This window comes from Hyaena hyaena, unplaced genomic scaffold, assembly GCF_003009895.1.
Source record: "Hyaena hyaena isolate Hyena2069 unplaced genomic scaffold, ASM300989v1 scaffold_562, whole genome shotgun sequence".
Lineage (NCBI taxonomy): Eukaryota > Metazoa > Chordata > Mammalia > Carnivora > Hyaenidae > Hyaena > Hyaena hyaena.
Genome location: NW_024081198.1, coordinates 703490 through 720478, shown reverse-complemented (window position 1 = coordinate 720478; position 16989 = coordinate 703490). Strand labels below are relative to the sequence as shown.

Sequence of the window (16989 nt, the reverse complement as noted above, 5' to 3'; positions counted from 1 at the left end):
TGAGCAGGAATTCCTTCCTGCTTTCCTTCATTCATTCCACAAATTCACTCAGTTAACAAATACTTACTGAGCACAGCGTATGTGGCAGGCAATGAATTTGTTTGCTTTTTTCCTTTATTGTGGCAAAATCCACATAACATACAATTTGCCATTTCAGCCATTTTTTAAGTGCGCCATTCAGTGTTATTAAGTACATTCTTAGTATATAACCATCTATGTATATAACCAACTATCACTACACTTTTTAATCACCTTAAACAGAAACTTTATAATTATTAAACAGTAACTCTCACTTTCCCTGATGCCCAGACCCTGGTAACTTATATTTTACCTCTGTCTCTAAGAATTTTCTCATTCCATATACCTCCTATAAATGGAATCATACAATATTTGTCCCTTTTCTGTCTGCCTTACTTCACTCAGCAAAACATCTTAAGAGGTCATGTTCATCCATTTTGCAGAATGCATCAGAACTTCATTCTCTTTTATGGCAAATAATATTCCATCATACATATATACCGCAATTTTTTCACCCATTCATCGGTTACGGAACATGGGGATCATTTCTCCTCTCTGGCTATTGTGAATAATGTATCTATGATTATGGCATACAACTATCTGTTTATTTCCCTGTTTTTAATTCTTTTAGGTTTACAGCTAAAAGTGGAATTGGGTGATATGGTAATTCTGTGTTTAACTTTTTGAGGAAGCACCAAATTGTTTTCCACAGCAGCTGCACCATTATACACTCCCTCCAGCCATGCACAAGGGCTCCAATTTCTCCACATCCTTGCCAACACTTGTTATTTTCATGATTTTTACAATAGCGATTCTAATGGGTATGAAGTATCTCACTGTGGTTTTCATGTGCATTCCCTAATGGTTAGTAATGTTGGGTATCTTTTCACATGCTTATTGATAAATAAGAAACTTCTTTGGAGAAACGTCTATTCAAGTCCTTCACATACTTTTTAATTGAGTTGCTTGTTTTTTTATTAAGTTAAAAATGTATTTGTTTGTTGAAGACAAATGCAAATACATGAACCAGAGGAAGTGAAGCAAAACAGGATCTTTCATATTACAAATGAAGCGTTGAGAATACCTTTAAATATTACATTCCTCTCTCTCATCCATTTGTTTACTATCCATCTTGATGGGTGATTGGCGAAGTCAGTCAAGAAGAAAGTTTGAACTATTTAAAGCAAATATATTATTATTTTTAAGGTTTTTTTTTTTTAACAATTATTCATTTTTGAGAATAAGAGAGACAGAATGTGAGCAGCAGGGGAGGGACAGAAAGAAGGAGACACAGAATCTGAAGCAGGCTCCAGGCTCTGAGCTATCAGCACAGAGCCCAACGCAGGGCTCGAACTCATGAATCGTGAGATCATGACCTGAGCTGAAGTCAGACACGTAACCAAGTGAGCCACCCAGGCACCTCAAAGTAAATAGATTATTTATGTACATGATATATGATAGAATACTCAACATTAAATAGTTCTTAAAAACAATGAAATCCAGAGGGAGCTATAACCTAACACACAAACATATGCTTTATGAGAAAATTCAGAATGTGTAAGTATTGACTGAATTTATTTCATCAGATTGCTTTCAAAAAGATTTTGAGACCTTTATAAAATATATACGGTAAAAAAGAAAGAGTATAAAAAATATAAAATACCTATAAAAAGGATGCCACCCTTGTGTTGTCCTCTGTAGTTTCTGAAGGGAGTGCTCTGGGTTTAGTATGGAAATCCCATGTCTCACAGAACTCTCAAACTCAATGTGTTTACAACTGACCTCTAGGTTCCCTCTGCCCCTCCTGCCAGTCTTCTTCCTGGAGCTCTTCCGATCTCAGTAATCCATATTTTCAGTGCTGAGGCCAACAACCTTGGTGTTACCCTCGCCTCCTCTTTTCCTCTGCTCTCAGATCGATTCCATCAGTAAATCCTCACCACGCTACTCTTAAATTACTATATCCAGCTCATTCTCACTCCATTGCTACCCCTCACCCAGTCCCCACTTTCCCTCTTTGCTTTCCTACCACCTCCGGCCACTTTACTTTTGCCTGAGCCCCTGCTAAATGGAAGTCAGAGCTCAGATCCCTCCCATGGATCTTCTCACATCCAGAGCGGGGGGGTCTGTTCGTTCCCTGCATTGCTCCTTGTCAAACCTCATCTCCCACTACCCCACTCCCTGCCTTCGACCACACTGTCTCTCTGCTAGGCCTTGAGGATTCCAAGCATAGTCCTACTTTAGGACCTTTGTACCAGAATGTTCCCTCTGCTTTCCCTACCTATGTAGATGGCTTCCTTCCTCACTTTCTTAGCTCTCTGCTCTAATCTCATTTTATCAGGAAAGCCATGTTATTACCATATATAAAATAACAGTCCTAACTAACTCAAATTAATATCACTCTCCCGCTTCACTTCACTGTTTTTCTTGATCTCATTTTCTCCATCTCTCTCTCTCTCTTCCTCGCTCAGATGCGCACGCGCATGCGTGCACACACATATACACACACACACACACACACACGCACGCACATGCGCATGCACACAGAGTCCGTATCTCTCTAATTAGAAAGCTACCCAGTAGCTACTTGCATTTATATATAAACACTGAATGAATGAATGAATGAATGAATGAATGAATGAATACGGTTTCTTATGTTATCTGATACACTGGAAAATACAGTAAAAGAAGAATACTACAAAAGTGAGCTGGGTGATCCTTAATTTCTATGCAAACAAAAAGCTTTAGAATTCAAGCAAAGAAAAAAATGGCAGGAGGAAATATATTCAAATACTAACAGTGGTTTATTTTTTTTTTAATATTTTTTATTTATTTCTAGGAAAGAGAGAGACAGTGTGAGCAGGGGAGGGTCAGAGAGAGACGGAGACACAGACTCTGAAACAGGCTCCAGGCTCTGAGCTGGCAGTCAGCACAGAGCCCGACGCGGGGCTCGAACCCACGAACCCCGAGATCATGACCTAAGCTAAAGTCGAACGCTTAACCACTAAGCCACCCAGGCGCCCCAACAGTGGTTTATTTCTATATCAATTCTAATATTGATTCTAATATAGAGTCGAAAGTACTTTTATAACCTGAAAATTATTTATTAAATAAAACTGAAAGAAGAGATAACACTTAGTGCTGATGGTGTAACAGTAGTGAATGACACAGAGACAGAAGCTTCTCATGAATCTATCGATCTGTGTCACAGAGATCAATCAGATCACTATTTTCAAAAGGGGGAGATGGAATTCTGTAGTTCTAAGTTGGTGAGTTTGACATAAATTCAAAGCAAGACTCTAACACTGCTTCCTTAATGGAATTTTGTATGAACCTAGAAAAGGAAAGCATCCATTAGCAGGGACATTGTGGATTCACTCAATCATCATCACAGACTACTTCATTTTTCTTTGATAAGCTATTAGAAGTGATGAAGGACACATTTCTCAAATGGTAGATGGCATACATTGAAGGAGCAAGTTAATCTGCTCTCAGGATTGAGATCCTGGGAGATGGAAACAGTGTGGCTTTAGTTACTAGGAAGTCACATCCACCTAATCTGGTTTCTTTCTTGGATGAGATCATGGATGACATAACAGGGCACATGCTCATTCAAACGCCAATGGTACCAAACTGAGAAGAACAGCAGAATGTACCAGGACCAAAAGACAGAGTAAGGGATTAAGTAATAAACCAAATCCAATGAGACTATATTCAACAAAGAGGAGGGTACTAAGACAGTATCAATCAAGGAAAAGGCAGGGCAGGCTTGACTTCACAGCGCAATGTTCAGAGTTAACTTAAGGGTTCTCTTCCACAGTCAGTTCACTGAAAGGCTGCTGAGATGTGGCCCTATGGTTTGCACGATTTAAAAATAGTTATTAGAGACATCTAGGTGGCTCAGTTGGTTAAGGGTCTAATTGATTTCGGCTCAGGTCACAGGCCCTGCATCAGTCTCTGTGCTGAGCTCAGAACCACCTTGGGATTCTCTCTCTTCTCTCTCTGCCTCTCTCCTCTTCACGTTCTGTCTCTCTCAAAATAAATAAATATGCTTTTTAAAAATGTATAAAAATTGTTATATTTTTATAGTAAAAATTTTACTCTCTCCCAATCTAACAAAACGTGAAGTAATCATGCTTTTGTAACTCACTGAGCAAAGTAACCAAGATGGTAAAGGGATGTAAATGAAGCCACTGGCTGTTTTCCAGGACAGGTAGTGCTAAGCTAGCTACTCAGGTAAGAGGGAAGCGTTAGGGAGATGGCAGCAGCAAATGAAATACGTGAAGGGCCATTTCCTGGAAGCGGGGGTTGAAGTACTGGGCAATATCCCAAGGGAAAGAGCTCGACCTAATTACTAAAAACTAAAGTGAAACAGATTTTAACTAAATATAAAGATAACTTAATGATTAGACCTGTCCATGGTCATTATAGACTGCCAAGGGACACAGTGAATTCTGTGCATGAGAAGTATGATTGGGGTCGTTGGTCATTCGGCTTAGAGGAAACTCAAACATGATTCTAGAACAAAGGAGAACTACAGAACCCAGCAGAAAATCACTTTAAAATAGTAATAAAACATACCTATCCATATTTTTTTAATGTTTATTTATTTTTGAGAGAAAGAGACAGAGAGAGACACAGCACAAACAGGGGAGGGGCAGAGTCAATATATTTTTTTAATTTTTTAAATGTTTATTTATTTATTTTGAGAGACACACAGAGAGAGAGAGAGAGAGAGAGAGGGAGAGAGACGGAATCCCAAGCAGGCTCTGTGCTGTCAGCTCAGACCCAATCTGGGGCTTGAACCCACAAACCATGAGATCGTGATCCAAGCTGAAACCAAGTCAGATACTTAACCAAATGAGCCACCCAGGTGCCCCTCAAAAATTATTTTAAATGTGGAGTGCCCAGATGGCTCAGTTGGTTGAGTATCGGACTCTTGATTTCAGCTCAGGTCATGATCTCATAGTTCATAAGCTCGAGCCCCATGTCAGGCTCTGTGCTGACAGTGTAGAGCCTTCTTGGGATTCCCTCTCCCTCTTCCCCCTACCTGGTTCACATGTGCATACACACTCTCTCACTCAAAATAAATAAATAAACATTTAAAAAATAACACATTATTTTAAAAGTGGATTAAATGCTCCAACAAAAGACACAACTGGCTGAAAGGGTTAAAAAAAAAAAAAAAAAAACAAGACCCATATACATGCTGCCTCCAAGAGACTCACTTCAGACCTAAATACACACACAGATTAAAATTGAATGGATGGAAAAAGACATCCTCTACAAATGGAGTGAAAAGAAACCTGGGTACCAATACTTGTATGAGACAAAACAGACTGAAAAACAAAGACTATAACAAGAGATAAAGCAGGGCATTACAAAATGATAAATGGATCCTTCCAACAAAAGGACATCACAATTGTAAATACCTATGCACCCAACACAGAAGAACCTACATTATGTACAGCAAATACTAACAGATATAAAGGAAGGCATGACAGCAATACAATAATACTGGAGACTTTAACACCTCATCTTACATCAATGAATAGATCATTCAGAGAGAAAATCAATAAGGAAACAGGGTCCTTAAATGATATTAGACAAGATGGATTAATATATACAAAATACATCATTCAAACACAGCAAAATACACATGCCTTTAAAGTGTACATGTAACATTCTCTAGAAGAGAACACATGTTAAATCACAAAACAAGTGTCAATAAATTTAAGAAGATTGGGGTGCCGGGATGGCTCAGTCAGTTGAGCATCTGACTCTGGCTCAGGTCATGATTTCACGGTTCATGGGTTTGAGCCCTGAGTTGGGCTCTATGCTGACAGCACAGTGCCTGGAAGCCTGCTTCAGATTCTGTTTCCCCCTCTCTCTCTCTGACCCTCCCCTACTCATATTCTGTCTCTCTCTCTCTCCCTCAAAAATAAACAAACATTAAAATAACTAAATAAATAAGTTTAAGAAGATTGAAATCAAGCATTATTTCCAAACAAAACGATATGAAACTAGAAATTAATAAGAAAAAAAACTAGAAAAAAACCCCACAAGTACATAGAGACCAAACAACATACTACTTCTAAACAACTATCGGGTCAATGAGATCAAAGAGGAAATCCAAAAATACCTTGAAACAAATGAGAATGGAAAAGCAATGGTCCAAAATCTATGGTATGCAACAAAAGCATTTCAAAGAGGGAAGTTTATAGTGACACAGGCCTACCTCAAAAAATTTAAAAAATCTCAAATAAGCAAACTAACTTCCACCCAATGGACTATAAAAACAAAAACAAAGCCCAAAGTTAGTAAAAGAAAATAAGTAATAAGAATGAAAAGGGAAATAAGTGAAACATAGACTTTAAAAACTACAGAAAAGATCAACAAAACTAAGAGGTAGTTCTTTGAAAAGTTAACAAAATTCAAAAACTTTCAGACAGATTGAATAAGAAAAATATTGAGAGGGCTCAAATAAATGAAATTAGAAATGAAAGAAAAGGTACAACCAACACCACTGAAATACAAAAGATTTTAAGAGACTACTATGAACCATTATATGCCAATGAACTGGACCTAGGAAAAAATGGATAAACCTAAAAGAAATGGATCAATTCCTAAAAACACACAATCTTCCAAACTAAATCAGAAAGAAACAGAAAAACTGAACAGACCAAATGTTAGTATAAAATTGAATAAGTAGGAGCACCTGGGTGGCTCAGTCAGTTAAGCTTCTAACTTGAGTTCAGATCATGATCTCATGGTTCCCCATTCAAGCCCTGCATTGAGCTTTCTGCTGTCAACACTGAGCTCACTTTGGATCCTTTAGCTCTCCCTCTCTCTCTGCCCCTCCCCCATTTGCATGTACCAACTGGAAGAGCATGTTCTCTCTCTCTCTCTCTCAAAGATAAACACTTAAAATTTTTTAATTGACTAGGTAATCAAAAAACCCTAATAAACAAAAGTCCATATGGATTTACAAGTTAATTCTTATAAATATTCTTGTAAATCCTTCAAATATTAATGGAGAGGTAATACCTGTCCTTCTCAAACTATTCCCAAAAATAAACAAGAGGAAGAAATACTACCAAATGCATTCTGTGAGACCAGCATTATCCTGATACCAAATCCAGACACTACAAAAAAATAAAATTACAGGCCCATATCCCTGATGAACACAAATACAAAAATCCTCAAGAAAATATTACCAAACCAAATTCCACAATATATTAAAAGGATCATATACCACAATCAAGTGGGATTCTGAAAGAATAATTCAATATGTGCAAATCAATGTGATACATTACATTAACAAAAAGGATTAAAATCATATGATCATCTCAGTAGACGTAAAAAAAAACTGGCAAAATTCACACTCTTTTATGATAAAAACTCTCAACAAAGGGGGTGTAGAGTGAACATTCCTCAACATAATAAACACCACATATGACAAGCTCACTATCACACTCAACAGTAAAGGACTGAAAGCTTTTCTTCTAAGATTAGGAACTGGTGACCACAGCAATCACTAAATCACAGTAAAGAAATGAGGCTTCCAAGTGGGTGAGGAAGAAATAAAACTGTTATTATTTGCAGATGACATGACATAGAAAACTCTATAAAGACTCCACCAAAAAAACTACTAGAATAAACAAATTCAGTTAAAGTTGCAGGATACAAAATTAATACCCAGAAATCTGTTGCTAATAAATCTCTACACTAGTAACAAAGCATCAGAAAGAGAAATTAAGTAAACAATCCCATTTACATTTCCATCAAAAGGAATGTGATACCTAGGAATAAATATAACCAAGGAGGTTAAAACCCACACTCTGAAAATGAGAAGGCATGGATGAAAGAAATTGAAGACAACACAAATAAATGGAAAGATATACTGTACTCATGGACTGGAAGAATCACCTAAAGCAATCTACAGATTCAATGCAATCCCTATCAAACTACCAATGGCATTTTTCACAGAGCTTCACAGAGCTAGAATAAATAACCTAAAATTTATATGAAACCACAAAAGACCCCAAATAGCAAAGCAATCTTAAGAACAAAACTAGAGCTATCATGTTGCCAGATTTCAAACTATACTACTAACCTACAGTCATCAAAGCAGTATGGTACTGGCACTAAAACAGACACATAGGTCAATGGAACAGACGGTGTCCAAAAATAAGCCCACCCATATATGGTTAATCAATCCAAGACAAAGGAGGCAAGAATACACAATGGGGAAAAGACAATCTCTTCAATAAATGGTGCTGGGGAAACTAGACAGCTACATGCAAAAGAATGAAACTGGACCACTTTCTTATATCAGATACTAAAATAAACTCAATATGGTTTAAAGACTTCAATATAAGATATGAAAACATAAAACTCAAAGTAAAACACAGGCAGTAAACTCAATGACCAGTCTTAGCAATATTTTTTGGATCTAACTCCACAGAAAAGGGAGGAAAAAAAGCAAAAATAAACAGTACTACACCAAACTAAAAAGCTTTTTCACAGCAAAGGAAACCATCAACAAAACAAAAAAGCAACCTACTAAATGGGAGAAGATATTTGCAAATGATATACCTGATAAGGGACTAATATACAAAATATATAAAGAACTCATACAACTTGACACTAAAAAAAACCCCACAACAATCCAATTAAAAAATGGGCAGCGGACCTGAACAGATATTTTCTTTTTTTTTTTATTATTTTTTTTTATATTTTTATTTATTTCTAGGAGAGAGAGAGACAGCGTGAGCAGGGGAGGGTCAGAGAGAGAGGGAGTCACAGATGAAACAGGCTCCAGGCTCTGAGCTGGCAGTCAGCACAGAGCCCGACGCGGGGCTCGAACCCACGAACCGCGAGATCATGACCTAAGCGAAAGTCGGACGCTTAACCGACTAAGCCACCCAGGCGCCCCTGAACGGATATTTTCTAAAGAAGACATACAGACGACCAACAGACACATGAAAAGATGCCCAAAATCACTAATCACCAGATAAAGGATAATCAATACCACAATATCACCCCAGACCTGTCAGGGTGGCTAATATAAAAAAGAGACAAGAATATCTGGTACAATGAGGGGCAGCTGCGTGGCTCAGTCAGTTAAGCGTCCGACTTCGGCTCAGGTCATGATCTCGCAGTTGGTGCGTTTGAGCCCCGCTCAAGCTCTGTGCTGTTGACTAGCTTAGCGCCTGGAACCTGCTTCAGATTCTGTATCTCCCCCTCTCTCTGATCCTCCCCTTGCTCACACTGTCTCTCTCTGTCTCTCTCTAATAAATAAAACACTAAAAAAATTTTTAAAAAGAATATCTGGTATATTTACACAATGGAATATCACTCAGTCATAAAAATGAATGAAGTCTTGCCATTTGCAACTACATGAATGGACCTAAAGGTATGGTATTATGCAAAGTGCAGTAAGTCAGACAGAGAAAGACAAACACCATATGATTTCACTTATATGTGGAATCTTAAAAATCAAACAAAACAAAGCAGAAACATACTCATAATTATGAGTGGTTACTAGAGGGGAGGAATGGTGGATGGGCAAAATAGGCAAAGGAGATGAAGAGGTACAAACTTCCAGTTACAAAAATTTCACAGGGATATAAAGTGCCATATAGGCAACGGTCAATAATATTGTAATAACTTTGAAGGGTGACAGATGGTGACTCAACTTATCATGGTGACCATTGCATAATATATATAAATGTTGAAGCAGTATGTTACAGACCTGAAACTGATAATATTGTATGTCAACTATACTTCAATATTTAAAAAAAACAAAAAACAAAAAACAGGATTCTCTTCTCAGATGCCTGAAATATCTCTGTATCTTCCCTGCCAAGAGTCATTTGTTTAGACCCCTCTATTTAAGAGATAAACTAATTTCTTTTATACAAATGGGCATAACTGTGAGAAACAAACATCTCTATATCCAGCAAGACCTTCTCTTCTCCCATCTCTACCCTTTGTTTCTGCTGAAACTATAATTTGTCTAAACACTGGGCCATATAAGAATCTTTAAAATACTGAAAGATATCACGTAATGCCCTTAAAAGATTGTTCCTCCTCTAAGACATTCTATTCTAGGCAATATATATTAAGAAATTTATACCAGGGACTTTCATAAGGGCTTAAAATCCAAATCCCTAGTAGTGGAGACAGGTTAGGCAAGCTATAGTCAAATGAATAATACACATTCATTAAAACAATATGTAGGTGAGTGAATTCTGAATATAAGATATATACACAAGGTAACAGTGGTCAAAAAGTTCACTAAGAAAAAAAGCACACTGTAACTATGTAAAAAGGTTATACTATCACAAGTTGGAACCGAATTAATGATAGAAATATAACTTCATGCTCGCTAGGTTGTTTTTCTAAGAAATTGTTTAAATGTGTAACAATTAAAATCTATATTCTTTTTGATATAAATCTATCTATTCACACTACTTAAACCACTATTCCCAAAGCATCTAGGCTGTGTTTACTATATATGTCATTTTGTATTGTTGGAATCACAGGAAGAGGAACGCATAAGATAAACATAATTTCCTCAAAAAAGTAATATACAATTACTCTATGACCCAGTAATTCCACTTCTGGAGATACACTCAAGAGAACTAAAAACTTATTTTCAGGAGCTGAGGGGTTGGGCAAAATGGGTAAAGGGGGAGGGGGATTCAGGCCTCTAGTCATGAAATAAGTCAGTCATGGGATTAAAAGACAGAGCATAAAGAATACAGTTAATGATACTGCAATAGCAGTTATAGAACATATGGGAACTACACTTGCGGTGAACACAACATAATGGATAAACTCGTCACATCCCTATGCTGTAGGCACGAAACTAATGTAACATTGTGAGTCAACTATTCTCAAATTTAAAAAATTTTCATAGAGGAAAAAAACAAGTATAGGAGTGTTCATAGCAGCACTATTCATAATAATCAAAAAACTGGAAAACAACCCAAATGCCCATAAACTGGAGAATGGATAAACAGCATGTGGTATATCCATATAATGGAATATTCTGCAATAAAAGGGAATGAAGTATCAATACCATGCTCTGACTTGGAAGAATATAGAAAAAAATTATGCTAAATGAAAGAAGTCATACAAGGCCACATCTTATATTACTCCATTTATATGAAATGTCCAGATAGGCAAATCTGATAGAGACAGAAAGTAGATTAGTGGTGGGTATGGGGGACTAAGGACTAAATACTACTAGGCACTGGGTTTCTTCTGGGGATGATGAATGTGCTCTGAATTAGATAATGGTGATAGCTGCACAATACTGTAAATGCACCAACAAACACTGAATTGTACACTTGAAAATGATGGAAATGGTGAATTTCATGTTATTTGGATTCTATCTCATTAAAACTACATATAATCACAAAATACATATCATTGTGTGTGTGTGTGTGCGTGTGTGTATAACAATACACCAACGTAAGTACTAAACACTATTGCCTCTAATACTGTACCTCGTCATGGGTACAACACATGAGGCCCAGATCATGAAAGTAAATACTGAAAACTGAAGAGGTGAAACCAAAAGTTACTCACTCCTCCTATTATTATTCAATTATTAATTTATCTACTGTGTGCTTTATTGGTGACAGGAACTGAGTTAAGTGCTGTGGATACCGGATGAACAAGATATGATCTTCACTTTCATAGGGCTTCTAGTACAGACATTAAACAATGTCTAGAGGAGCTTGACACTGAACATCACTCAAATAAATATAGAACTTAAAACAAGGAGCCTAAGTTGAAATACTGTGTTTGGTGATATAATCTAAGAAGCAAACCTGACTTAGAGGAGGTACTGGGTAATAACCCCCCTGAGGAAATTCTATTTAGTCTTAAACTAGAAAGATGAGTTTTAGGGGAAACTGGGTAGCTCAGTCAGTTAAGCATCCGACTCTTGGATTTAGCTCAGGTCATGATCTCATGGTTTGTGGGATCAAGCCCACATCAAGCTCTGCGATGACAGCACCGAGACTGCTTGGGATTCTCTCTCTCCCCCTCTAAAAATAAATAAACTTAAAAAAAAGAAAGATGAGTTTTACCCAGGTGAACAGTGAAAATAAGAGTATCCCCTAGGGGCACCAGGGTAGCTCAGTCAGTTGAGGGTCTCATCAGGACTCTTGATTTTGGCTCAGGTCATGATCCCAGAGTTGGGAGATCAAGATTCTCTCTTGTTCCCTCTGCCCCTTTCCCAATCACATGTGTGCACACTCACTCTTTCTCTCTCCCTTCTCTCTAAAACAAATTTTTTTTATTTAAAAAGGGTATCCCCCATATGGAAGAGCAGTATAAAAGTCCCAAGGTAGAAAAGAACTCACATCTGAGAAACCCACTAAAGCTAGTTGTGACTGTAGCGTAGTGAATAAGAAAGCAACGGTCACAGAATGAGTTTGGGGAAGTTAACAGGGATCGGTCTACAAAGGACCTTACCAGCCACTCTGAGCATTCCCGCTTTGTGTTCTGGGTACAAAGGGAAGTTCCCCAAGAACTTCAGCGGGCAAGTAACATGATCAATGTAAAATCATCACCAGGCTCCTCTGTGGCGAAAGGAATGGAGAAGAGCAAACAGGACAGTAGGTGACCCGTCAGGAAGCTATTCTAGTAATGGCGCAGACTCAGGAAAGGAGGTGGAAAGAGAAGACATTTCCAAGGTCAGTTTTGTAGTCCAGGGGGTCAGCACATATTCTACTTGACAACTAAAATCTACTGATGTCAGGGGAAAAAAGTCTTCCAGAAAGTCCAAAGCATAAAAAGTAGAGGTTACTTAGCCAGGACCCCTAGATACACTAGCTTCAATCCAATACCAAACCCAATCCTACAAAACACTTCAGGACACGTCCAGGATTCCGGAAGCCTTTTCATAGAACTGAACCCAAATTATCCCTAGGCTTCTTGCAGAATATTTTCTTACTAGCAAACTTTCAGAGTGATGAGAAATCCATAGTGAAGTAGAAACCCAAAAGTTCACTGGGATGGGTACAGGCAAGGTTTGGTATCCTCACCTTGACCCACCTGCAAATTACCTTGTCCTTAAAACATTGTTTTTCCTATAAAGGAAGCATTGTGGGAGAGAAACACCCTGCTTAACATATGCTCTGTTAAAGGCTTCAGTTAAACACGCACACACACAGAGAAAGAAATATGTGCAAAGTATTCCAGATTATTCATGTACATCTGCCTCCTTAAACTGCACTTCAGAGACTGAAGCAGAACCCAGAGGCTGTGATGGATATCCTACAGTTTATAAAGAGTAAGTGAATGACTTTCATTGTAGTAACAAAGCAACTGTGCATTACACATGCAAATGTGCATATATTTCTTTTCCTCTTAAAATAAAAACCTGCTATCTACCTGCTAAATGTCACTTCAAAACCCACAGTGGGTCAGATACACTAAATTTGTGAATATCCTTATATCCTTATAGCTCAAGACATGAATCACGAAACCTAAGGCAATCTACCTATTCAGCTCTCCCAGAGCATACCAGAAGCAAATAATAGTCACTAGTTATAGACTTTGCAGCACATACTCTGTAAGTAGTCTTGTTCTATTACTTTTCATTTATACTGTGAAAATCAGTTTTGTGCTTAAAAACGTAAAATGCAAAAAGAGATGTTGTTAACCTCAAGGAATCATTACATCATTTCCATCTTTATCATTCCGAGGTTTTCAGCTTCTTTGAGGTTCTAATGATATCTTCCAACACATCATAATGCCACAATTGCATGACTGCTGTTTCAAGTGCTCCTGGTCCTCCTGGACTTCTTAAATACGTTAAGACTCTACTCTGCTTGGGGCGCCTACGTGGCTCAGTAGGTTGAGCACCCAACTTTGGCTCAGGTCATGATCTCATTGCATGAGTAGGAGCCCCACATCAAGCTCTCAGCTGTCAGCGCAAAGCCTGCTTCAGATCCTCTGTCCGCCACCACCGCCCCCCCCCAATCCTCCACTGCTTCTACATGTTCTCTCTCTCTTTCTTTCTCTACCTCAAATAAAAGGAAGGAAGGAAGGAAGGAAGGAAGGAAGGAAGGAAGGAAGGAAGGACGGACGGAAAGACTCCACTCTTTTTTAAGAAGGCTTCTCTCACCCCTTATGGGAGCTGATTTTCCAACCATCCTCCCTCTGACCACTATCTCTTGTATATGTCTCTGTCCAGATGGACAAATGTCTTCCCTTCCAAACAGGAGTTCCCTGACGCCTCATGCTCCCCGCACCTAACACAGCCTCACACCTGAAAGGTTCCCAAATGCTGGTGAAATGAAATGAAAGAGTAAATGAACCTGCATCCACCCAATCCTGTACTTAATTTTTTACACCTGCATTATCCTACATGTCAGTGACCCTCAATCCAACAACATTTCAGACAATTCTCCATTTCCCCCCATTCTTTCCATTTCCTGACAGGGGATTTTTGATTTGAGGTACTGCACTGCTTGGAAGGTGTTTATGAACACCAATTTTAAGAATAAGTAGAATTTTGGGGCGCCTGGGTGGCTCAGTCGGTTGAGCATCCGACTTTGGCTCAGGTCATGATCTCTCAGTTGGTGGGTTCGAGCCCCGCGTCGGGCTCTGTGCTGACAGCTAGCTCAGAACCTGGAGCCTGTTTCAGATTCTGTGTCTCCCTCTCTCTCTGACCCTCCCCTGCTCTCTCTCTCTCTCTCTCTCTCTCAGAAATAAATAAAACATAAAAAAAAAAAACCAAAGTAGAATTTCGCTTGCTGCCCAGGTTTACACACATGGCTTTGTACAGAGCTTGAATACAGATTAGAAAAGGACTTTACTCCTCAAATTCATGTTCTCTAGTGCCATGTCACACTATCACTCTAACACTCTTGACATTCACATCAGATATCATTTTTATAAAGGGTCCTTCATCATGACAAAGAAAAGATGCCCTTGGCAAGGAAAGAAGGATTTCATGAGTTAAATTTGTCATTCTGGAATAAATTATTTAGCACCACTTAGATCCTGAAAGCTTTGAACCACCAACCTTGTGGTTTATGTCACTCTCTTCTATGTTTCCAAGTTCCCAACAGTCAAGCAACAATTTAATTCCACTGTGCAAAATCAATACAACTTAAATTTACTACTGGAACTGACACTATCTAGCAAACTAAAAAAAGATGTATTCTTCGATTGACATGAGATCATGGTAAAGCTGCCTCTACAAAGAGGTACTTAAAAACCATCCTAGAATTTAGGAATGAATTCTTCTCACTGGACTTGTAACAAAACGATGTCTACCCCACGCCCACCCCCTTGCGGGAAATGAGCGGGATCCCTGAGGCCACCTAAATTCTGGCCACACAGACCCAGCTTCGCCTTAACTCGGTCAAGGGCCTACACTTTGAGATCACCCTGGAAAGCCAAGAAAGCTTGTGGCGGTGCTAACGAGAGAGCGAGCCAGCTAGCTTGTGAAATGTATTCTTTCACTACTTTCGAGTTTTCGTCAGACGGGAAAGCCGATCATCGTCTTCATTCTAAATTCTATCACTAGTGCAACTATCAGTGGGAAAGTTTGGTGCAGGGGTCACCGATTCCAGCGTTATTTACCTGGAGTGACCGGGGACGAGGCGCTTTTGTTGAGTGGCAAAAGCGGGTGCGGTTTCAAACACACCAGCGGACGAATCTATAAGCTGCGCCCTTCTCCTCAAGGAAGGAAACTGGCGGAACAGGCAGGGAGATGTAAGGACTGGGAGGAACATTCACCCTACAGCGAATACTGACCATCCGCTCTGTGTTACGGTCCTTCGCAGCTGAGAGCCTGAGGATGCGGAAGCGGAGAGCGAGCTGGGTGGGTCTGAACGCTTAGATTCAACAAGCTACCGGAGTGCCTTCAGGCCCCCTGCACACAACTACTCGTCTGCTCGCACCTGTCATCAGGAAGGCTTGTTCCTCGTTCAACTGCTCAGAGCAGCCGAGAGAAAATCTGGGGGCGCGGGAAGGGGCTGGGGAGCAGCAGCACCCTAGTGCCAGGCTGGAAGGGGGCGTTTATCAGCCCATCAGAACCCCCATTACTCAACAGACAATTGGGGCTCCCTCCCGTCCACCCCTGTGTGCAATGCGCGCTCTCAAGGACGAGAGGTTGGAGCCAGCAGCAGCCAAAGCTAGGCCTTGTGCAAGGCAGCGAGGGACAGACCGGCCTCCCAGCGAGCCGGGAGACGCTGGCGCGCTGCCTCCTCCCCGGCTCGCGCTGCGGGCTCGGCCAGCGCCCCGCAGGGAAGCCCAGCATCCCTCCTCCGGCTCCCGCTCTCCCTCTCCCGCCCGCGCGGTGCCACCCACCTTGGGCGTGCGGATGTGCTCCATGGCGGGCCCGCTCCTCCGCGGTCCCGGGCGGGCGCGGCCTCACGCACCTGCGCGCGTCTGCGGCGCGGCGGGCAGGGCGCGGGGAGGTGGCTTCGCGCGCGGGAGCAGGCGGGCCGCCGGGCGTGGCTCCGCCCCCAGGTGCGGCGGCGCCCGCGCCCGGCCGGCGTGCGGGGGCCCCGGGGCGCAGGCGCGGCCCGAGCGCGCGCGCGCCCCTGTGCGCCTTCCACCTGCCCGGCGCGCGGCCGCCCCAGCCGCGTCGTGGCCGCGGTGGTCCAGGGCCGCCGGCTTTTCTCCGAGAGGGGCGGCCGGAGCGCTGTGAGGCTGCTGTTCCCCCAGACACAATGGGGGCCTCGTGTTGGGTGTGGCCTCTCGGAGGAGAGCTGGGGAGTACGCGCAGCTCTGCGCCGCCCAGTGATCGGCTGCCTTCCAGGGCGTCCCTGGATGGGTAGGACTTCAGGGTGGGGCGGGAGAAGGCCGCCGCTTGCATCCCAGACCCAGGATGGCCTGGTGGCCTGTCGGTGTGTTTGAGCACGTGAGCGGCTGGCATAGCCTTTGGAGTCAGGGTGGAAATAAAAGCAACAGTGTTAGAGCCTTAGGTAGTGT

The 16989-nt window shown here is 40.8% G+C and overlaps 1 protein-coding gene across 1 annotated transcript in view; it reads right to left on the bottom strand.

Moving 5' to 3' along the window:
• MTMR7 (myotubularin related protein 7) overlaps positions 1 to 16400 on the bottom strand; it is a 108945-nt gene extending 92545 nt beyond the window's left edge. The window contains exon 1 of the mRNA XM_039256300.1: positions 16363 to 16400. Coding sequence (XP_039112231.1) covers positions 16363 to 16386 — 24 coding nt within the window. The 5' untranslated portion in view covers positions 16387 to 16400. The remainder of the gene's footprint in view (positions 1 to 16362) is intronic.
• Between the last annotated feature and the right edge of the window lie 589 nt (positions 16401 to 16989).